General features: G+C 42.2%; 1 protein-coding gene across 1 annotated transcript in view; it reads left to right on the top strand.

Moving 5' to 3' along the window:
• The first annotated feature begins 753 nt into the window (after window positions 1-753).
• LOC126190803 (frizzled-7) overlaps window positions 754-25,110 on the top strand; it is a 139,461-nt gene continuing 115,104 nt past the window's right edge. The window contains exon 1 of the mRNA XM_049931362.1: window positions 754-2,161. Within this exon, the coding sequence (XP_049787319.1) occupies window positions 970-2,161 (1,192 nt within the window). The 5' untranslated portion in view covers window positions 754-969. The remainder of the gene's footprint in view (window positions 2,162-25,110) is intronic.

The following is a 25,110-nucleotide window of genomic DNA, read 5'->3' as shown; positions in this document are numbered from 1 at the left end:
ATTGCAAGGGCTTCATGCAGTAGTGATCCGTTATTTAGATTTCATTCTTAAGGTTCTGAATAAAACATTGCAAAGTCAACAATAATCTAATTTTCGTGTCTGAGATTGGCCTTAGTCACCTGCAAACTATTGGAAGTTGTCTATTATTAGCCCGTGGCATAATGGAATATGAAAATACGTTTATTCATCATTTGACGTAAATTGAAATGACCAAATACCATGGACTTCTTTGGTGAAAAGAAAGGTTGCATTTAATGCGAAAACTATTCACAGACGTGTTTGGGATTAATTATATATGTTACTTGCAGGTAGACAATACGTTTATTAACGTACGTAAGAGGTTACAAAAAAACTAAGATCGTTCATTACTCTTTACTGAGAAGATGCACTGAAAATTATAATGTCATTATTAAACTATATTATCAATACTAAATTTGTACTAAGTGTCTGTATATATTTCAAGTGAGCGCACACTCGACCCATTCCGCCCTTGTTACGAACTGAATGTATCTCTTCTTCGTTTGCAACGACATTGTGTTTATTCGTTACTAAGAAAGTATAATAATATTTGTGAAACGCTTAAGCAATCAAAGATTTGAAACAATGTTCTCAATAAGCAGAGTATCACCTTCCCTTGGTTGTCGGAAAATAGAATTTACTTTGGAAGAAAAGCTCGGTAAGGTTGCCTGCCCTGCTACGTCGACTGAGCGGTAACGCGCATGCGCAGCAAGGCCGCATGCGTTGTGTAGCTCAGTGAGTTCAGTTGTGTTGATGGCGAAGGTGGTGTTAGTAGTGTGGTTTGGAACTTGACGCTGAAATGTGTTTTGGAATGTGAGAGTCACGCGAGTGTTAATGTTGATAGCCTGAGCAGAAGTAGTGCAACAGTGACTGTAGCTGCAGTGTGACAATAATGTGAAGAACAAGAAATGTAATGTGCCCCGAAACAGTGTACTGAAATTTGTTGGAACGATGAATGCCCATGTAAGTCGGTGGCTTTTGTGGAACTGGGCAATTACTTTAGTCTCCGTATATGCATCTCAACACGGAGGAACATCGAAAATAACTGACACCGACACCCTACCACACCATGGAAGATGTGAGCCCATAACTGTTCCATTTTGCTTGGATTTGCAATATAATACGACTATCATGCCGAATATGTTTCATCATCAGAAACAAGAAGACGCTGGAATGGTTGTTCACCAATATTTTCCGTTAGTGAAAGTGAAATGTAGTCCAGACTTGCAGTTCTTCTTGTGTTCAGTGTATGTTCCTGTGTGTACTGTGCTGGATTATCCCCTTCCTCCATGCAGATCACTTTGTTTATCTGCTAGAAGTGGTTGTGAGGACCTAATGAACAGATTTGGTTTTCAATGGCCAGAGGAATTAGAATGCTCACGCTTCCCTGATCAAGATGAACTTTGCGTTGGGGAAAATAACACAAAGAAAGAAACGAATAACCCGTCTGGCTACCCACTCGATACCACTGCTGTTGGTTCTAATTCTGTACTCGACGATTTAGGCCCAAAGTTTCCAGTTGGAGGAAAAGATCGCGGTTTCGTTTGCCCTCTTCAGTTTAAAGTTCCCAAAATGTATGGTTATTCGTTGAAAGTTGGTGACAAAGTTGAAGAAGATTGCGGTGCACCCTGTGACGGCATGTTTTTCACAAGTGACGAGAGGAGTTTTGCCCGTGTGTGGGTAGGCGTGTGGTCAATCCTGTGTGCAATATCTTGTTTATTCACTGTACTGACGTTCTTAATTGACACAGATCGCTTTCGGTACCCAGAAAGACCAATCATATTTCTTTCACTGTGTTACCTCATGATAGCTCTGGCGTATGTAGTGGGCTTTGCCGCGGGTGACTCTGTTGCGTGTCGAAGACCATTCCAGGCACCTGTGGAACTTGCACAGCTTCAGATGGTTTCTACAATCACGCAAGGAACGAAGGATGAATGGTGTACAATACTCTTCATGGTCCTCTACTTTTTTAGTATGGCATCGTCAATCTGGTGGGTCGTATTGACACTCACTTGGTTCTTGGCTGCCGGTCTGAAGTGGGGTCATGAAGCCATTGAGGCGAATTCCCAATACTTTCACTTGGCAGCGTGGGCGATTCCTGCAATTAAAACCATCACGATCCTGGCCATGGGGAAAGTAGAAGGTGAGCTCTTGTACTAGCTGTTAAAGAGAACTAATTACTAAGTGTTAGTCTACATGATCTGTGTTCATATTTGTGGCATGTGCATTTTCGCTCAAGGTTTACACCAAAAATTGTTTCATTACTTCCTCGGTAAGAGATGAACTCTTCACATATAATTCTGTGCATAGGATGAAATTGTCAGTTAGTGTTTCCTCATTGCATGCTAAATAACAATTCGCCTATATGGGTTCTTTTCTGAAAAGCTCACTTTTAACATTCTGATCTATTTTCACGTCGCTTCTGTTGCTGTCTCGTTTATAGCTACTGTACTATGTAGTATTACGGAGGTTTCAAGATATATATATATATATATAATAACACTTAAGTGTTATTTTAAAAAAAGTGAAATTTTACACTGAGCTTACTGGCGTGGTACTTAACACTTGGCGTACGTATGGTTTCATTCGTTTCTGTAAATCGCGTTAGGTTTAGAGCAAGCACACGGACTGATTGCTCCTCCGTATCTTCTTCTATTGTGGTTAGCATGCGTCAAACGTGTGTCATTATACAGCATGGATAAGTTCAGTCTCTTCCGTACAGCCTAGTTCCTCCCCTCGATGTTTGGTACTGAATACTGTTTATTATTATGATACGCCAGGAGAAGTGTGTTCAGAACAGTAACTGTGGAAACTGATATTTTTGTTTCGGTACACTGACAGATGCAATTTTCATTGCGTTGTACACTGTATGTACGAAAAGCGAAGCGAAGATTCACTAGAGAAACACTTCAAAGACAGTTTAACTAGATTGTCAGAAAACAGGCTGATGTAATGAATAAATATATACTTACGAACAACGACCACCGCTTCGTGCTTGGTATGTTGGGGGATTGAAACTTCCTGTCAGATTAAAACTGTGTGCTGGACTGTGGGCATTGCAAAAATTATCATAGAAGTTTGCAGGAGGTATTAGGAACTTGTGATCGTCACAGGTAAACTTTCAACAGAAAATTGAAATTAATTGTGCCTTGAGGATCGTTCCCTCGACATTAAAATAATTGTTCAATCACTGAGCTTTTAACAAGTGATCATACGTGAAGTGGGAACCGAAGTATGGATACCCGTGTTAAACTGTTACATTCCGACTCTGAAGAGGAGCTGGGTTAGTTAAAATAAACGGGCTATCAAGGTTTAAGAGAAATGTAAGGGAGAGCAGTAATATCCGTGTGGACAATGATTCGTAACAAAGTATCATGTATCTGGCAGTGACAATCAGTGTAGACGTGGAGACTACAACGGTCATATAGGCTATATTTAATATAGGCGATCACAGATGGCAGGTAGGCATAAACTCATTCTTAGAATGCTAATAAACAAGTTAGTATGTGCGAGAGCTGTATTGTGAATCGCTTACTTGAATTACAACGTTTCATAGATCGAAAATATGGAACCTATATTGAAGCCATGGAGTGTATAAACAGACGGAGAGCAGGATTGGCCTAATGTGTCTTTGATTACCTGGAGATTGCCACGTTACGACGCCAAAAAATCTGAGTTTGCAGACACTCAAGGTCTGTTAAGTACTGTTTCGCGAAAGCTGAAGTCACAATATTTTGAAAAATCCAGTATTCGGTACCAAAGTAGGTATTGCTGACATAGGGAGCGTGAAGGTGAAGATGGCAACTCGCGCCAAACCATCACTTCCACATAGTGATTGCTGTAGCATAGAAGTACCTGTAAATTTATTGGATTTCAGTTGTTTTTATCTACAAGAAGAATTAAATGTCAACACGCATTGAAGTGTTTGAACGCAAACTTCAGGTAGGCCTATATATTTTTTACTATGTTTGTGGGCACTACCTCTTTTCGTAGTGATAATTGAGAATTTCACACAGCGCTGGAATAGTTTTCTGTACGTGCAGTAATCCAGAAGCTTATTGTTGGTATGCTCAACTATATCCAAACGATAGCGTTGTATTTTTATTTAGTGTGTATGTGCAGCTAACACGTATTGTAAAATCATGCATTTAGGAGTCAGATTTAGTAAATGGTATTGAACGTAGTTAGAATTGCGTTTGTTCCCATGAAACTTTCGAAACACACTTTTCCCATCGCATCATAGCCAACGAATGTAGATGCAAACACTCATAGGACCAAGAGCAGTGCATAATTATTTCGGTTCACGAAGTGCTGGAAAATCTGTTGTAATTTCCTTACCGTCCCGTATTGGGCTATTTGCGCTATGATCTTGTGTTGCAGTTCTCTCAGCTAGTCGTGATTCCCAACGTTTAATAGCAATAGCAACAGAAAAAAAACAGGACCAACAGCGGTGGTACTGAAATACAAATTTTGCCTGTATGTGCGCGACGATTAACAAGGGTGAAGACGAACACGGGAATTTTAATTTTTCGTTATTTACTATTGTCCGTTATTAGAATATATAACTGATATTCACCACATGTGGGACGAACAGTAGTAACTAGGATAACGGGTAGCAATGTGTAGGAGAAAAGATGCGCATTCGGGTTACACACAGCTGTTTTTCCTTGTTATGTTGTTTCGGTGCTCACTTATAAAGCAAGACTCATAAATTCATCGTTTTGGGGAACAGAAAACTTATTTAGGAACCGCTGAGTATTATGAATTTAGTCACTTTCTCATATCAATCCCTGTAGTGTATACCAATAAGCATCAATCGATTTCTGCTCAAATGTAACTTAGGTATCTCCATTCTTGGACTGACTAATTAGGTATATATCTTTCGATCTTCATTGTATCCGCTTGCGACATGTTTGGTAACTAGATGTCTACCTTGTTTACCGCGGAAAGATATGCAACACCTTAGAGTTATTGTATGAAGCATAAATGTATGTTGTGGATTCAATTTTTCATGTGCCGTGAGTACGTCACCATCTGTTTACCTTGTAAGCGCAAAGTGTGCTCATCCACAGGATGAAAAAGCATGTGTAGTCGATGTATAAACGATCTAGTTAATATTTTTGCCCTAATTTGGTGATGGAGTTTCTGCGTCAGTTAGTTTGACACTTACACACATTTTCGTTCCTGTGTCATTCGTGAATGTAGAGGAGAAAGTAGGTCGTGTGATTTCCTGCGTCGAAGTAATACGATATTTTGGAATACTACAACACAGATTGTGTAATCAGTATCGGTGCCCTGCACAGCCGTTCATTCTTCCAGGATTCCCAATTCTGGTCTCTGACTTGACTTGTGCTGACTGAATCAGCCAATTAAAACACTAATTAAATGAATAATATAGCGTCGGAAGCTCTTTAAGACTGTTCGCAGATGATGCGATTGCCTGTAAGAATGTAACAGCGCCAGAAGACAGTATCGATTTGCAGAATGACCTCCAGAGAATTGATGAATGATGCAGGCTCTGGCGGTTGACTCAGAACATTAATAAATGTAAGACGTTGCGCATGCATAGGAAAATTACTACACAACTACACTGTTCATGAGAGACTACTGGAAACAGTATCTGCCGTAAAATATCTGTTACTACCAAGGACTGATGAAAGGGATACAGAGGATCCAGCGAAGAGCGGCATGTTACGTCACGGAATCGTTTAGTTAGTACGAGGGAGTTACAGAGATGCTTAACAAACTCCAATGGCAGAAGTTAAAAGGCAGGCGTTGTGCATCACGGAGAAGTTTACTGTTGAAATTTCGAGGAGAGTCGCACTACATACTACCTCCTAGCGCATATATCTCGCAAAATGAGCACAGCTGAAAATTCGAGAAATTAGGTCTAATACAAAGGCATACCGACAATTCACCTTCCCACGCGATTCGGAGTGCAACAGGGTAAGTGGGAATAGTTAGTAGTACCAAAGTACCCTCCGCCACACGGCGTTACATGGCTTGTGGAGTATGATGTACATCAGATCGCTTGCGGGTTTTGCATGCTGCTTTCTTTGCAGATCCTATACTCCCAATTTTAGAAATCATTACGCGAACTTAAATTTTCTGTTCGCACTCCCCCAAATCTGAATTTGTATGGTTATTTGTTTCGTAAACTTACCAAATGTTCAAATATGTGTGAAATCTTATCCTAAGGCCAAACAAACAAACACACACACACACACACACACACACACACACACACACACACACACACACACACACACACACATGCCCGAGGGAGGACTCGAACCTCCGCCGGGATCAGCCGCACAGTCTATGACTGCAGCGCCTAAGACCGCTCGACTAATCCCGCGCGGCGTAAACTTACCGCTAGATTATTTTTCGACATTATTTGATTACAGTACTTTAACTCTATGCTATTTTACTCTGCCCCCGTTTCCGCGGCTGAGCCAACACTGATGCCCATTTGAGGCAAGCTGCCAACCCCTGCAAAAGTTAGAATTTCAACTATAAAATTCGACGAGATCCAGCTATGAAAGAGCGATATAATATGTGGTTTGACGTCGTCTGTATCTGAATGAATCACTGGCTTTCATGTCTTTTCAGAATGAGTGAGTGCCTTTCTGGGACTGTTCACACCGCCTGCGTTCATCTGTTGTAATCGTGTAATTCATTTGAATATATTTTGTTTTTGTATGTATGCTAGGAGTAATTATAATAATTTTATTCGGGTTAAGAGCTGAATTGGGAGCTTTACCAGCTGCTGGACACATCAGACTTCATATAAATATAGCATTATGTGAAGTCTTGGATTATGACTCTCAGCTAAATATTAATATAGGCCTATACAAACAGTTATTTAAAATTCCTCGCTATCACCAGGATGACTCCACTAAAATTAAGTATCACGAGTTATTGATTTTATATCATAAGATTTTGAGGGCAACCTGTGACGGTACGAAACGAAGATAAAATAGTCTTCAACCATATAAATATTGTGGTCTGTTTTCTCCGTTTTCGGACGTACAGCCGAGTTATGCACAATATTCCGAGGTGGGTTCCGTGTACTCGCTGACTGGATTCCAACTTGGCCATTATTGCATACATAACGAGTGAAGCTGTTTACATTTTTGTTGTGTAATAACATTTATCGGGAACGGTATTAAGATTTACAGTTGCTGCTGCTTGGCATAATGCACTCGTTGTCAACCAATGGGAGCCAAGTGGAACTAAGAATACGAAACCCAAGTTCCAATCACAAACTTTAATAGAATAAAATTATTTTAATAGCTGGATAAACTACTATTGTGGTCTTTGAAATTCGGCATACAAAGCCTATTTGTAGTAACATGTAGTCGGTGGTTATAACTGAAATAATTAAAGTGCAGGACTATGTGGGCTGTAATTATCGTATGACAGCGAAACTTGGTAGGTAGGCTAGCAGGCTAATGCAGAGCCGATTTACGCTGAAGAAAATTAGTTACAGTTTTGGACACCAGGTGCAAATCTGGCTCTGTACAGCATCCTGTCGACGTCTCTCATATTGAGCAAATTTTGTAAGCGGCGGTAAATAATGAAATCAACGTTACGCCTTCCTCGCGACTTTCAAATAAATGTCTCACCAGTACAGGAATATACGTAATGGATGTAAGAGTGCAGATTATAGACACACATGGAAGTTTGGATGTAGCCCGTGAAGTGCTCTCAAGTAGCCTAAAGTAAGCTGCCGCACGCGGTCATGGGGAAATTCGGGTTCGAGTCGCGGTCCGGCGAAAATTAAAAATGTCGTTGTCGTTATTCCAGTATACAGCTGATGGTAGTCCACATTCGCAACTGAGAATACATGTCATAGATTTACACTTACAAGGGAACCTCCCCATCGCACCCCCCTCAGATTTAATTATAAGTTGGCACAGTGGATAGGCCTTGAAATACTGAACACTGATCAATCGAGAAAACAGGAAGAAGTTGTGTGGAACTATGAAAAAATAAGCAAAATATAGAAACTGAGTAGTCCATGGGCAAGATAGGCAACACGAAGGCTAATGTTAGCATAGAAGCGCCGTGGTTAGCGTGAGCAGCTGCGGCGCGAGGGGTCCTTGGTTCAAGTCTCCCATCGCGTGAAAATTTTAATTTTTTTTATTTTCAGTTTATGTGACAAACTCTTATGTTTTCATCACTTTTTTGGGAGTGATTATCACATTCACAAGAAAACCTAAATCTGGCAAAGTAGAAGAATCTTTTTACCCATTCGCCAATTGTACAAGTTAGGTGGGTGGACAACATATTCCTGTCATGTGACGCACATGCCGTCACCAGTGTCGTATAAAATATATCAGACGTGTTTTCCTGTGGGGGAATCGGTTGACCTATGACCTTGCGATCAAATGTTTTCGGTTCCCATTGGAGAGGTACGTCCTTTCGTTTACTAATGGCACGGCTTTGCGGTGCCGTCGGAAAACACAGACACTAAACTTATGACAGTGAACAGAGACGTCAATGCTCGAACTGACAGATCATAACTTTGCGAAAATACAGAATGTAAACTTTTCACTCGAGGTGGGATTTGAACCAAGGACTTCTCGTTCCGCTGCTGCTCACGCTAACCACGGGACCACGGCGCTTCTGTGCTAACATTAGCCTTCGTGTTGCCTATCTTGCCCATGGACTACTCAGTTTCTATATTTTGCTTTTTTTTCATAGTTCCACACAACTTCTTCCTGTTTTCTCGATTGATCTGTGTTCAGTTTTTTAAGGCCTATCCACTGTGCCAACTTATAACTAAATCTGAGGGGGGTGCGGTGGGGAGGTTCCCTTGTTAGTGGCCAAAATTGGAACTATTATTTTTTTTCAGCGTAAATCGATCCCGCATTAACGCATCACGAAATTTACCAAGTGTTGCTGCCATACCATGATTACAGCCCACAGTGGACCTCTGTGTGCATCTGCACTTTAACTGCCCGGTACAACAAACAGCCGGCCGGAGTGGCCGTGCGGTTCTGGGCGCTACAGTCTGGAGCCGAGCGGCCGCTACGGTCGCAGGTTCGAATCCTGCCTCGGGCATGGATGTGGGTGATGTCCTTAGGTTTAATTAGTTCTAAGTTCTAGGCGACTGATGACCTCAGCAGTTGAGTCGCATAGTGCTCAGAGCCATTTGAACAACAAACAGGTAAATAAACAAACGTAACGATAATTTTACCCAGTTGAAAATATATAAAATTAAAACGTTGATAGTGCGTTCCGGATCTGGATAAGTTCTCGGGCCAGTGTGGTCTCCATATGCAGTACACTACGAGTTACGGTACCCCTGCACGTTACACTGACACACACACAAGTTTCAACTTGTTACTTGTTTCTCGTCATCCTTCGGAGCTGGACAGAGGTTCACCTGCTAATCTAGTGCATATGGAAGAAAGGGTAAAGCTGAAAGTTTGGGTTAATCATAGGTGTGATACTGGGACGATGTTTTTCTGCTCTTTAGCTGAATATTCGCTACGGCGGACATTTCTGATAACTTAGAACCGTGTGCTCGGTCCTCTGCGGAGTTTAGATGATCGGATTGAAACACTTGCCAAACCTTAAGAGCTCTTGGACTGTCTATGAGGCGTTTACGGAAGGCACAGTTTGTGGTGTACTGCACAGAAAAGGCAGGGGTTGAGGATTCCCAGTCCTGATCCGACTCCCAATTCAACCTATTGGTACACTCCGCGGAAAATTGGCGATCTCAGATTAGAAGATCGTTCGAATTCAGTGGTCTAGCTGGGACACAATTACATTGGATATGTAACAGAACAAGATCAGTACATAGTCTGGTTAATGACTCGCTTCTTACTATTGATTGTTAGCCATCTTTTATTTTTAAATGTAATGGGCAAAGATAAAATATATGCGTAACTGTGCACTTCATTTAAATATAACAGTGGGGACTCGGCTGTAAACAACGGTTGTTGGTTGTTTTGAGAAATTGGTCAGTAAAGTTTTAATAAAATTTCATAAATGAGATATTTCAACCACATGCAATAAGTTCTTTTTATTAAGATAAGTCATTGTTGTCAAATATATTAATAGTAAGGACAAAGTTTTAAAATGATGGATTCTACCCAAAATAGTTTTTAAAATTTGTCAATGGGTACAGCACTGTCCATTTGCAAACTGAGTGCACTTAGCAAGGATTAGCATTTACTTTCCACTCTTCATTTGCCGTACGAATAAATGAAACATTAGTGCGAAACCTCTCAATAACATAAATGTTTGATACTAAGGTTTCAGTTGGCAGTTTCTACAATTACGATGTACAACAATCTCAAAAATTTGCCGATGGTTCAGCACAGTATAAAACTAATTTTAGCAATCACCTTACTGCAGCAGGTAACAATGCTAAGGATGGCCCTTAACGTTTCTACCATCACCGTGCCACGTAAATTTACTGAAATATTCTTGATCCTTATCTGAGCTGTAGTTATCCACTTCATCTTCAAATTCGTACAAGTCTTACCTGAAAAGCGTTTTCCTGTCGCAAACACCACATCCGTTGTTTTTGGCACTGACCACTCTTTAAACGCGCGCATCCTGATAAAGTTGCCTTTAGCGAGAATCTGAAATTAGAGATAGAGCTGTCATTTCTCATTTTATCGTGGGACTGTCAACTAATACGAATATAGCACATCACTTATCACTCGACGCGCAAGTCGCCGAAGTGGCGTCAAATCGAGAGACTTGCACCCGGCGAACGGTCTATCCGACGGGAGGCCCTAGTCACACGACATTTTTTTATCGCTCATCGCGTTTTATAAGCAATATTTACATATCCCATGGACTGTCCTTTACCACTGTTTATAGCTGAGCTCTTCAAATATGGTACATTTTGTAGCTCATGGGTTAACTGCCTGACAAGACTTACGAATCCAAAGTTCCGAGATTCGATACCCGATCAGTGCTACCTGTTTGTCACTGATCACTTCCTCCACATTTGATAATGTTTGTTGCACCGTGGAACTACGTGCACTTAGAACTTATAGGTACCCTATATCTGGCGGAGCAAGCCAGTTCTGAAGTCGTGGGACGGCGAGGTCATACCGCAATGCTTTTTAAAGTAGCGTTGTGTTCAGACCAACTTTCGGGTTAATGACATCTGTACCTTCAACAAGTACGTGAGCCTGGCTTCGTTTCATTGACATTATCTGCGGAGTTGCAGCACTTATGAGAACGCTAATATACTATTAAGCGGTCGACCTTCTCTTGCTCCGCCCACGAATGAAGTGACACGTCTTACTTGTATTGAAATTTAATCTCCGATGTGCGTGTCACCAAGGTCTTTATTACACTGTCATGATTTTGACAAAAGGTTCCGGGTTCGAGTCCCGGTTCAGAACACAGTTTTAATCTGCTAGGAAGTTACAACTTTGGAAAATTTTTCTACAAGCTGTGACGACGCTGCAACCTTCATATACTCGAATAAAAGAATATCATGAAAGTATCCGAAACACCGTTAAAAGATTTTTCAAGGAACGTTTCTTATAGATTGTATTTGACGGAGCTCTTATACTCCATAACAAGGTCCTTGTACACGAAGCGTAGAGGAAGGCGGTGGCAGGAAGCAAGCCCGCCGTGTGTGCCGGCGCGGCGGTCACCCCAGGTGTCGGCACGCGTTGTGGGAACTGTGGCAACACTGCGCGCCAGCGGGGTGTCTGGCGGGAAGCGCCCGGCATCTTCTGCACAGCTGAGCGCCTCGTCAGCTCCCATGGAAACAGTTGACATGCTGGTGAAGGTCCCCGAAGAAGAAACGTTGCTGCGCCAACGATATTATTAGTCAAGCATCCCCAGGGTAAAGATCGTGTACCTAGTGCAGGAAAGTTCTCTTACACTGGATATGTAACGAAACAGACTTTAAGCACTAGCGCTTGTTCAGTTCACACTGAATCTTCTACAGTCGCAACGAAGCAGACAGTCGAAATTTTGTTTAAGGCGTGAGTCATTGCCTTAAACCCCACCAGGGGTTGCGAGGTGCCCAGCTCCTTACGGTCGTGTCCGGCCAAATTCGTAGAGGTACAGCCTGTCGGACTTTTGTGAGGCTTTTAGTGATTACGTGAAGCACAATTAGTCCCGATCCACGCTAAATGACGTAGGCGCGAGAAGTAATGAGATGCGCCGTAAGGTTATATAGGTGTACCAATCTCTCTCTCTCTCTCTCTCTCTCTCTCTCTCTCCCTCCCTCCCCCCTCCCATTACGACGTTACGAAAGAAAATCCCTGACCCGGTCGGAAATCGAACTCGTGCCTCTTTGCTTATCAATCCGCCGCGTGGCTACCGAGGCGCACAATGCTGTTGTTAGGTTTGTGTCCAACGATACCCTTTGTAACGAGCCAAACACACAGTGCAAACCACGTTACGCGCAGAGGGAGCTGGGAAAAGTAGAATGTGCCAATTAGCCGAAGCCAAATCAGGCAGAAGAATTTAGAACGAACGTCAATTATGTGTATATAATCGCCAAAAACTACTTAAAATCCCGGGCATCAGTGGATAAGATTAGCTGATGTTCCAGCGTCGGAACATGAAGCAAAAAGTACGGATATTAATTGTAGAAAAACGTAAAGCTGGATGACAAATTCTGTGATCAGTGGCAAAATTTCACAAAATTCGTGTAACCAGAAAAAGACTACTTTCCTTTCAAAAAGCTTCTGGCACGTAAAAGTGCACATCTTACTTCAAATCACACCGTAATGAAGAATTTTAACCGTAATTATTGAAATTGGCAGAATATTACTTTGCAATTTCGCTTTATAATACCAACGTCGAAAGGGCGTTCTCTTTCATAAACGCCGAGTTGACACAGGAATGCAATAAACTGCAAACCTATACGGCTACAAAAATGTTTTTGTGTAATTTCAAACTGTCTTGTGAAGAGTTCCACGAAAATATTTTTAAAATAATATTTCGTTCTTAATAAAGTAGCTTTAAATGAGAAATATTACTACGTAACTACAGAGTATTGATGTTTCTTTGTAAGTCAAATTGAATTGACAGAAGTTTGTGAATATCTCTTCGTTTTCGTTTCCAGAGGAATAAATATTTATTTTGTTTAATGAAGAACTTAGAGTTTATGTTGACATTAAGATTACCTTCCTAAGAAGACTGCGTACCTAGTTACTCTTGTAACTGTCAAATTAGAAGGCTGTTTGTTGACCTTTTTTATAGTTGAAGCACGTTTAAAGGTGATCTCACCAAAACCGGTTGAGATTGATTATTAATAAACGTGGCTCAGCCTATTCCTCCAGAGCGACACAAACGTGCAGGAATGAGTAGCGGATAAAAAGTAGGATTGTTTGGCTTTCAAATGGACGTCCAACCATGTTCATTTAGGTTTCCTGTGACCTCACTACATTACTTCAGGCAAATACCGGAGTTGTCCTCCTCTGAGGTCATGAACTCTTCCAATGCTCTTCCTTCTACAGCAGAGATAACAATCCGACTCTGATATACCTCCCTTCCCACGTACCAATAAGAACGCGCCACTAATCTGTAGATAGCCATTTATTAAAGATCCCAATACCACAACAGATAAATGCAGACTTTGCAAACAACAAATAGAAACAGTAGATCACATCACAAGCGGATGTACAATACTAGCAAATACAGAATACCCCAGAAGACATGACAATGTAGCAAAAATAATACATCAACAACTTGCCATACAACATAAACTAATAAAACAACACGTTCCCACATACAAGTATGCACCACAAAATGTACTGGAGAGTGATGAATACAAATTATACTGGAACAGAACCATTATGACAGATAAAACAACACCACATAACAAACCTGACATCATACTCACCAATAAAAAGAAGAAATTAACACAACTAATCGAATAACCATACCCAATACAACAAATATACAAAAGAAAACAGGAGAAGAAATTGAAAAATACATCCAACTGGCTGAGGAAATCAAGGACATGTGGCATCAGAATAAAGTGGGACATTATACCAATTATACTATCAACTACAGGAGTCATACCACACAATATCCACCAGTACATCAACGCAATACAGCTACATCCAAACTTACATATACAACTACAGAATTCTGTAATTATTGATACATGTTCAATTACCCGAAAGTTCCTAAATGCAATGTAACTTATACCGTACAGTTAAAAGGAAGTCACGCTTGATCAAGGTCCGCGTCACTTTCCATTTTTAACCAGACATAACGTCTGAGAAAGGAAAGATAATAATAATGAGTCTTGGCTTTGTTGATATGAGGTATTGAAAAACTGATTTTCTACTAAATCTAACTCATTTCCACTTGCCAAAATTTCGTTAAGCATTCCTTTTAAAGCTTTAGGATTGAAGTGGCAGGCTTGTGACCGGACGCCAATGGGAATTTGACGCGAGGGAGCAGCGCGGGGTGTTAAGGTATGAAATCCTACAAGCAGTCCACTGAAAAATTCTGCCGAAGAACCATATACGAAATAATTACGTCTTCCACGTGTATGATTATATGGGGCACCGCACCATAGTATTAAAACAAAGAAACATATTTGTGTTGTGGGTCCCTAGGTTGCCGCAACTTAGATAAGCCTGCGCGTAAACTCGGCGCTAGCCTTAAGAATCATCTTGAAAGCACTGGTTGCATGCAATACTGTATGACCCAGAGACCATTTGATTTTGGCAGCAGGCAGCGACGCTACTGTAGCCACTTCCGTGGGTACGAAACGTCTCCTGTCATTGTATTTCGTCGTCCAGTGCACTTCCGATTCGCATTGTTATTGCCAAGTAAGTGCTTCATAGCGCCTGTCAGCGTCCCGTAAAGGGGCGGTGTAATGTTGGCAAAATCAGCCATCGGTTTGAACTTGGTCTTTGTAAATAGGAGGTCTCTTGCAGTCAGTAAGGCGTACTGACACGTGCGGGCAGCTTATAGCTGGTACAGAGCGAGCCATTAAGCACGTGGCTTCTCAACAGTCAATGTAGTCATACCTCCCCACACCCAGCCACTCGGAGACTAGCGGCAGAGGCCAGGGTGGTCATGGCTCGCCTGTGCTCAGAAAAGACTTTGTCTGTTTCATTACTTTACTCTTTCTACGAGTTTCGTTATAGTTCGTATCATTTGCAATTGTTAAGGGATATACGAAAGCTGACAAATAGCTGACGTTACGTATTGTTTAGCTCGCGTCCAGAGATGAAGCTTTTCATTTAGAGATATTTCTATGGCGTGTGTCTATTATTATACGAGGGCAGTTCAATAAGTAATGCAACACATTTTTTTTCTCGGCCAATTTTGGTTGAAAAAACCGGAAATTTCTTGTGGAATATTTTCAAACATTCCCGCTTCGTCTCGTATAGTTTCATTGACTTCCGACAGGTGGCAGCGCTGTACGGAGCTGTTAAAATGTCGTCTGTAACGGATGTGCGTTGCAAACAACGGGCAGTGATCGAGTTTCTTTTGGCGGAAAACCAGGGCATCTCAGATATTCATAAGCGCTTGCAGAATGTCTACGGTGATCTGGCAGTGGACAAAAGCACGGTGAGTCGTTGGGCAAAGCGTGTGTCATCATCGCCGCAAGGTCAAGCAAGACTGTCTGATCTCCCGCGTGCGGGCCGGCCGTGCACAGCTGTGACTCCTGCAATGGCGGAGCGTGCGAACACACTCGTTCGAGATGATCGACGGATCACCATCAAACAACTCAGTGCTCAACTTGACATCTCTGTTAGTAGTGCTGTCACGATTGTTCACCAGTTGGGATATTCAAAGGTTTGTTCCCGCTGGGTCCCTCGTTGTCTAACCGAACACCATAAAGAGCAAAGGAGAACCATCTGTGCGGAATTGCTTGCTCGTCATGTGGCTGAGGGTGACAATTTCTTGTCAAAGATTGTTACAGGCGATGAAACATGGGTTCATCACTTCGAACCTGAAACAAAACGGCAATCAATGGAGTGGCGCCACACCCACTCCCCTACCGAGAAAAAGTTTAAAGCCATACCCTCAGCCGGTAAAGTCACGGTTACAGTCTTCTGGGACGCTGAAGGGGTTATTCTGTTCGATGTCCTTCCCCATGGTCAAACGATCAACTCTGAAGTGTATTGTGCTACTCTTCAGAAATTGAAGAAACGACTTCAGCGTGTTCGTAGGCACAAAAATCTGAACGAACTTCTCCTTCTTCATGACAACGCAAGACCTCACACAAGTCTTCGCACCCGAGAGGAGCTCACAAAACTTCAGTGGACTGTTCTTCCTCATGCACCCTACAGCCCCGATCTCGCACCGTCGGATTTCCATATGTTTGGCCCAATGAAGGACGCAATCCGTGGGAGGCACTACGCGGATGATGAAGTTATTGATGCAGTACGACGTTGGCTCCGACATCGACCAGTGGAATGGTACCGTGCAGGCATACAGGCCCTCATTTCAAGGTGGCGTAAGGCCGTAGCATTGAATAGAGATTACGTTGAAAAATAGTGTTGTGTAGCTAAAAGATTGGGGAATAACCTGGTGTATTTCAATGCTGAATAAAACAACCCCTGTTTCAGAAAAAAATGTGTTGCATTACTTATTGAACTGCCCTCGTAGTTCAGTCCTTCGATTGACGAATTTTGGCTGTATGCGGCTTGTACTTTCTGGATAATTGCTTGTAGTCATTAACACCCATATTAAGATTTTTTTTTCTGCCACAATCGCGGTAATGTAGTATAATTCGGTACCGCGCGGCTCCTTTGATGCGATATTATAGCCTTGCGTCGCTTTTCCAGCTTAATCCTTCAGCCTTTAAAATTCTCTCTTAACTGCTAGTCTATTTTCTTCTGCCGAGGGAAGTATTTTTCTAGGGATTCATACTCGGTTTGCAAAATTCGCAAAGATAATTCTTGTTGATAAGACTGTGAGGAACGATGAGCTTCAGAAAGCTCGAGAGACATTCCACCACGTTGCAAACCATTCTCACAGAATGTGTGGACTTTTATCAATGAGTGTATGGAAAAATAACTAAGATGTTATCGCAAACATAAAAATTAAAACCGGAATGAAGTTCTTCAGGGAGGTTTTCTGTGATTTGTCTCCCTGCTTTTCGGATAACCATCGTTATTTTCGTGTGTGTTTGACGTCTTCCGACGGCCATATTAGTAAGGTGTGTAACGTCCCAAATCTGATGTATGGAGGAACGAAAATCCAAATGGAAATATAGTCATAGTAATCAGTGTTGTTGCTCTTCCTTCCCAAGATTCAACAGAATATGCTATTCAAGTGACGAGTGATGATATTCGATCCAAGCCTCATAATTTTTTGAAAGTAAGCTTAGCGGTACCTTATCTTTCCGCTCCGACTGGAGAACGATAAGATAAGAAGTTGTAAAAGATAAGAATATAATGGGTAACCTCTCCGATGTGATAATACTAAGCACATTAGAGAACACTTTGGCTGCATGTTGTTGCTCAGGTTGCAGCCAGGATTTGGTAATTATTCTAGCTGTGGGTTTACTGGAGTTCTGGTGTTTAAACGCCATAATTCCCTGCGCCTTTCGCCCGTCAGCATCCTGAGAATGATATGTGGAATAATCTTCCCTAACACGTTAAGGGAACAGTGTAGCTACCCCGTAAATGGTGCACACATGTTTTGCTTCCATTTGTGAGGGGGTGGAGATCGAAATAAGCCCTGGTGTGTTACGAATTAGGGTGACAAGAGTGCATGCAAAGTTACCCCATAATGTATTCGTCGTCGTAGGATTTTCGTCGCAAATGTTGGAGACGAAAATGAAAAAGGAAATGCTCTTCGTAGTCGTAATACGTAGGTTGGAACTTAAATAGTGGCAACACTGCTGTGGAGACACTATGCAGTTGTTGTTGTTGTTGTTGTTGTTGTTGTTGTGGTCTTCAGTCCTGAGACTGGTTTGATGCAGCTCTCCATGCTACTCTATCCTGTGCAAGCTTCTTCATCTCCCAGTACCTACTGCAACCTACATCCTTCTGAATCTGCTTAGTGTATTCATCTCTTGGTCTCCCCCTACGATTTTTACCCTCCACCCTGCCCTCCAATACTAAATTGGTGATCCCTTGATGCCTCAGAACATGTCCTACCAACCGATCCCTTCTTCTGGTCAAGTTGTGCCACAAACTTCTCTTCTCCCCAATCCTATTCAATACTTCCTCATTAGTTATGTGATCTACCCATCTAATCTTCAGCATTCTTCTGTAGCACCACATTTCGAAAGCTTCTATTCTATTCTTGTCCAAACTATTTACCGTCCATGTTTCACTTCCATACATGGCTACACTCCATACAAATACTTTCAGAAATGACTTCGTCACACTTAAATCTATACTCGATGTTAACAAATTTCTATTCTTCAGAAACGCTTTCCTTGCCATTGCCAGTCTACATTTTATATCTTCTCTACTTCGACCATCATCAGTTATTTTGCTCCACAAATAGCAAAACTCCTTCACTACTTTAAGTGTTTCATTTCCTAATCTAATATCCTCAACATCACCCGACTTAATTCGGCTACATTCCATTATCCTCGTTTTGCTTTTGTTGATGTTCATCTTATATCCTGCCTTCAAGACACCATCCATTCCGTTCAACTGCTCTTCCAAGTCCTTTGCTGTCTCTGACAGAATTACAATGTCATCGGCGAACCTCAGTTTTTATTTCTTCTCCATGGATTTTAATACCTACTCCGAATTTTTCTTTTGTTTCCTTTACTGCTTGCTCAATATACAGATTGAATAACATCGGGGAGAGGCTACAACCATGTCTTACTCCCTTCCCAACCACTGCTTCCCTTTCATGTCCCTCGACTCTTATAATTGCCATTTGGTTTCTGTACAAATTGTAAATAGCCTTTCGCTCCCTGTATTTTACCCCTGCCACCTTTAGAATTTGAAAGAGAGTATTCCAGTCAACATTGTCAAAAGCTTTCTCTAAGTCTACAAATGCTAGAAACGTAGGTTTGCCTTTCCTTAATCTTTCTTCTAAGATAAGTCGTAAGGTCAGTATTGCCTCACGTGTTCCAGTATTTCTACGGAATCCAAACTGATCTTCCCCGAGGTCAGCTTCTACTAGTTTTTCCATTCGTCTGTAAAGAATTCGTGTTATGGAATTATGCAGTGGAATCTACTGTTGTCGCTGATAGCACACGTTGTTGACATACCTACCGTACCTACGAGCAAATGGACTCGCCCGTCCTACGTCAGCGACGTGCGCACAATCGAGGGAAACACAGTCACTTGTGAGCGAGCGGTCTGACGTAACAGTAGCACTGTTTTCGAGTTGGATCAAGATTGAATGTTTCAGAGGCCGTATACCACGACAGTGTCATCAAGTTCTTCAAGAGGCGTGCGGTGGATCGGCATTGCCGTACAGAACAGTGGCACGTTGAGTAAAAGCCTTCAACGAAGGTCGGCAAGCTGTGGCAGACATGCCTCGGGCGGGTCGTCCTAGCGTCTCTGAAGTGAAGTGAAGTGCATGCTGCTGCCGCGTTAGTGGACAGTGACCGACGCCATACGATTCGTGAGCTCGCCCACGGAACCGGATTAACGTATACGACTGTGCTTCGCATCCTGGAGGAACGCCTGGGTATGGCCGGTATTACACTATCAAATTTCTTTGTCCAATATCTTTGTCAAAGATTTTTGATAGTGTAATAGGGACTTTGTCAAATGTCGTCCAATATTTGATCAAATCTAGGGCCTCGCTGTATATTTGATCAAAGAAACCGCTTGTCTTCTGTTCACTGTAATGTGACATGTTACCATATGGAGCGCTAGCATCGCTGCAGCGTACTGTCGTCTGTAGTGTTTTTATAACCATTGCCGGTAAATACAATTGGTGTGTGCCGACAACTACAAAATTAATAGAGATGTCTGAAGTTGATGAGGCGCTTTACAACGTGAGGCACCCTGAATACAAAAATAGATTAAGAAGATTGGAGACCTAACCTGATCTAACCTAACCTAACATAACCCTCTCCTGTAGCAATGAATGGGAGTGTTATAGTGAGCCTGTCTTCTGAAGATGTAGCAGTTCTTGAGTGAATATTGTGCTTTGTGATATGAGGATACACTTCACTGAGCACATACAGAAATGTATGCTCATCCATTCTTAAGTAATTGATGTACGACTTGACGTCTTCCACTGTAAGCTCACGTAACAAGTTTTGTTGAATGCTTTTATCGTGTCGTCGTAAAACCCACGGCTTCACCCAGATTAGATTAGTTTTTCGTTCCATAGATCCGTGCTGAGGAGAGCCTCGTGTATGTGCAACATGTCGATTTTTTTTAAGCTGAAATAACAATACTAATAGTATGAATAAATACAATACACCATTTGTTTCTATTAAAAATTTCGCCAATGGAGTAGGAGTTGGCTAGTAGTAAGTTTTTCAGGCTCCTTTTAAACTGATCTTTATTTCTAACTAAATTTTTTGTGTTTCCTGGCAAATTATTGAAGATGAGTGTTCCTGAGTAGTGGACCCCTTTTTGAACTATAGTAAGTGCTTTTAAGTCCTTGTGCAGATCATGTTCGAACTGAGTTGTTTGTTGGAAAAAGAGATATATTATTTACGACAAATTTCATTAAGAAGTAAATATACTGAGAGGCAGTAGTTAGTATATCCAGTTCTTTGAAGAGGTTTCTGTAGGACGTCCGTGAATTTACTCCACAAATAATACGTATTACACGCTTTTGGACTCTGAAAACTTTTGTTTGACTTCAAGATTTACCCCAAAATAATATCCCATATGACATTATGGAATGAAAGTAGGCAAAGTATGCAAGCTTTTTCATTTTTATGTTGCCAATGTCTGCTAATACTCGAATTACAAATACAGATTTGTTAAGGCCTTTCTGCAGTTCTGTGGTGTGCTCCTCCCAACTGAATTTATTATCAAGTTGTAATCCCAGGACTTTAAGACTGTCAACCTCGTATGTATGGTTCCATTATTCCCCCACTTCTTTTCCGCATGTGCACACAATGCAATTGGGGTACGTACAACTGCTGCGGTTAATAACAAGTTGTTGTCAGCCATCTTGAACTTTGACGAAAAATCTGATGACCCCTTCTAGCGCTACGTCAAAGATCTTTGTCAAATATATTGGACGGAATATTGGATCACATCTTTGATCAAATCTTTGACAAAGAAATTTGATAGTGTAATACCGGCCTATGCGAAAAATTGCATCACGATGGGTTCCGCAAGACGAAAAATGCAGAAATGGATGCGTTACGACGGTGCTCAGACGCACTTGGAGCGCGAAGGAGAGGCTTTCTTACGCCGTATCGTCACACTGGATGAGACATGGGCCATATCGTACGAGCCAAAACTGAAACGCCAATCCAAGTAATGGCGTCATTATGGGTCGCCGCGAAAGTCGAAAGTGCGTCAGAGCCCCAGTATGGTGAAAGTTATGGTGATTCTCGTGTACGACTATGATTGTGTTATCTTAACGCATTACGTTCCTCCACGACAGACGGTCAATGCACGGTATTACTGTTCGTTTTTGGAGCATCACCTGCGACCGGCTTTGAGAAAGAAGCGGCGGCACTTTCTGCGCAACCCACCCATGATTTTGCACGACAATGCGCGGGCAGCATACAGCGCAAGCTGTGGCTGCTCTGTTCGGTCGATGGGACTGGGAAGTACTGTACCATCCACGATACTCCCCGAACTTAGTCCTTGTGACTTTGGCTTGATTCCGTGGCATTCGCTTCAGAACTGTTCGAGATTCGACAGGCAGTAGACTGCTCCATTCGCACCACCAACAGAACAGGCTCTGCTAACTGTATAGTACGCCTTCCACGTAGCTGGCAATGGGTTCTGCACAAGCTGGTGACTACTTTGAAGGACAGTAACAGGTGCATACATGTAACTCTTTTGTATCGGTCGTGAATAAATAGTTGCCAGTATTTAAGTTCCAACCCTTGTAGTAAAGGTAAACACGACTCACTGATTAGGCCTTAAGGCGTTTTTCGACTGCGCGTCTGCTGCCCACAGCGCAGTATGCTACTTCTTTAGTCGAGCTGCTGCTCATTTCGCATCACGGGGCTGACTGTCCCCCTTACGAACACTAACATTGTCGCGATTTCGTACCCATAGAGCAGCCCTCATCATCCTCCGCGCGTATCTTTTGTTGCGCGCACACACACACACACAAGATCGCTGCTCTGCTCTGATTGTTAAACGGCGATCTTGTCGAACAAGTTTACCGATTTTTTCAATGTTTGCATCAGTTTTTGCTGACAATGGTCTGCCAGTGCGATTGTCATCACTGGTGTCTTCGCGGCCATCTTTAAATCGTTTAAACCACTCAAACACTTGTGTTCGCGATAAACAATCATCGCCGTACACTTGTTGCAACATTACAAACGTTTCACTTGCAGATTTTCCTAGTTTGAAACAAAATTTGATGTTAACACTCTGTTCTTTCTGTACACTCAACATTTTCCGACGCACAGACAAAACGTCAACTACTTAAAACAGACGCCAAGGGCAGACTGAGTGCAGGAGGCAGATGAAACTCGAGCAGTAGGCGGAGCGAGAGTCACGTGACAGGCCACGCGACTTTCAGCCTTATTGCATTCGTTTTATTGTTTCACCAGTACTAGTCCGGTTTTTTTCTAGCCACACCTCGTATGACTATCTGGTAGTTTTGTTATAAAAAGAGTGTGTGTGTGTGGTGTGTGTGTGTGTGTGTGTGTGTGTCCTACATCTCCTCCTAAACCATTGGACCAATTTCAACTAAAGTAAACTTCATCGGGATACAGGGAAACGACATGGCCGACAAAGCAGCCAAGGAAGCGTGTCGGGATGGTGGTATTCGTCAATGTCCCATCCCGTTGCACGTCGTCATCTCATTTTCTGATAGACGCATCATGGAGGTGACAGAAAACCTGCGACCGCTCAAATCGACCACACAGGCATGGCAGACTTCATGTTAGCCTTACCGCTGAAAGGAGGTTCTGCTTACCGGGTTACGCCCCTTTCAACACGTGGCTTCCTTCCCTGGCGTGAGGATCCACCAATCTTGGGAAGTTTGCGGTGTGCCACTTTCAGTTCAACACATTTTGGCGACTTGTGTCCTATACACTGATATTAGGGCAGCCTCAATCTCGCTGGAGACCTGCTCACCATCCTCGCTGGTACTGATTCCGTGTTACGAGAGTGGTGAAATTTTGTGAACTGTCAGGCCTCATCCATAAATTGGTGGGGAAGGGAGGCAGATTTTATTGCATTATAAACTGCTCCGCATGTGGGGACAACCTTCGTCCACACCCGGGATATTGGCATGCTGACATTTTGTCAGGGCGCTGACGACCATTATGTTGAGCGCTCCTCACCTCAAATCATCATCAACATCATCAACAACAACAACAACCACACTTGGTACATATGCACCTTATAATCAGGCGACTATCACTGTGGGATTAAGGACCACCAATGAATCAAAATGGGTCGGAGTGAAAAAGAAGAGTATCTTGCGACGTGTGAATTCCTAAGCTTTATTTGTCCAGTATTTGGGAATGAGAGCACTTACCGACTAGCCATAAAATTTACACTCAATTTCAAACCATTATGAAATTCTTTTCGACTGATGACCTCAGAAGTTAAGTCCCATAGTGCTCAGAGCCATTTGAGCCAAATTCTTTTTCTCGTTGACAACCCTTACGTAATGATGAAAGGAAAAATGTTTATCGCTTACTACTTTTCAGCTGTTAATGCCGTAAAAGTATAGCATGAGGCATGACGTTGTAATTTATTATTTCTTTGCTACTAACTGTATTTGCAGCACATTTTACAGACAGTGTGCACATATACTGCTGAATGTAAGAGGAAAATTTCATAACGACCCAAATCTCAGCAGATATGACGTCATAAACAGTGAGATGCGGAAAAACTGGCGCATCCTGCATGACGTTTAAATTTGATGCCGCGTTGGTATTAACCCTGTTCGCAACACATTTTGCAGTCAATATCCACATATGCCGCTGAATACACTTAGAAAGTTATATCATTTGACGACACACAGTTCAGGAGATATGACATCATTAACATTAAGCACGAGGCTAGACCCTGCGTGGTACGGGCGTGGACGCAGAGCTATAAATAAATACCTGAGCAACGCCGGGTTTTTTCCAGTTAGTATGAATATAAGTGCTCTGACCATAACTGCCTCATTACAGTTAACATGCTGCTTTTAGCTTCTGCTGTATTTCTGGTCATTTCAATCAAAACATTGGATTTATTGCAAACTGCAGTTTTTATGTGTGTAGTATCTACAAGGAGCAGATTTCTGTGGAGGCTGACCCTTTTGGAAAGAGTTGATGAGAGAGCTCTCGACACTGTTAACAAATCGCACCAGCGAGTAACGGGTCATCAGGCGTAAAAGCAGTACTCAACGCGCGCTAGCCCACTGTTTGTAAATTGGTCGAACGCCAAAGAGAATCTGCTTTAAAGTGTAATCTGAACTGAGAGAGATGCGTTGCCAGGTAAAGGCGTACCATATGTTAGGATATGTGTCTAAGATTCTCCGTGCGCCCTGTACACTCACGCACACATCAATCATTTGTATTTTATCGCAGAAGTGTAAGAATATAGTTATTCTTCGACAGCAGGACGTCAAAGAAATGGCTGGAGTAGGGAAATATGTTGCAGAAAATAAGATGCCCCGAGTTACAGCTGTGGAACGATTACACGGACGAAGAAATACTCGGATTCGAGACTGATCAAAAGGATCTCACACGACAGGCAAAGAGGTTAAGGAACAGCCTGTCGACAAAGACTTGGTGGACCACTCTGCCTGTCATCTTCGCCTCTTACATTCCAAAGGCTTTCCTTTAACACTCGCAGACCAAAGGCAGCAGACATTTAAATTCACTACCAAGAACGGTCTAAAAATAAGTTTGACGGGGAAAGGATGATGACAGAGTACGACTGGCTCGGTTCTTTTGGAGGAGAAGAGTCATGATAAACTACTGTGCAGTAAGCAGTAGCGTCATCTATGCAGATAAGTCTCGTCAACCTGGGATACAGTGTATTGGAAAATGAGGGGGAAAAAAATGCTTTCGTGGAAGTGTGCGCAGAATGGGAAAGC

This window comes from Schistocerca cancellata, chromosome 6, assembly GCF_023864275.1.
Source record: "Schistocerca cancellata isolate TAMUIC-IGC-003103 chromosome 6, iqSchCanc2.1, whole genome shotgun sequence".
In the NCBI taxonomy this organism is placed as follows: Eukaryota; Metazoa; Arthropoda; class Insecta; order Orthoptera; family Acrididae; genus Schistocerca; species Schistocerca cancellata.
Note: the sequence above shows the minus strand (reverse complement) of the source record. Positions and strands in the feature narration are given on the sequence as shown.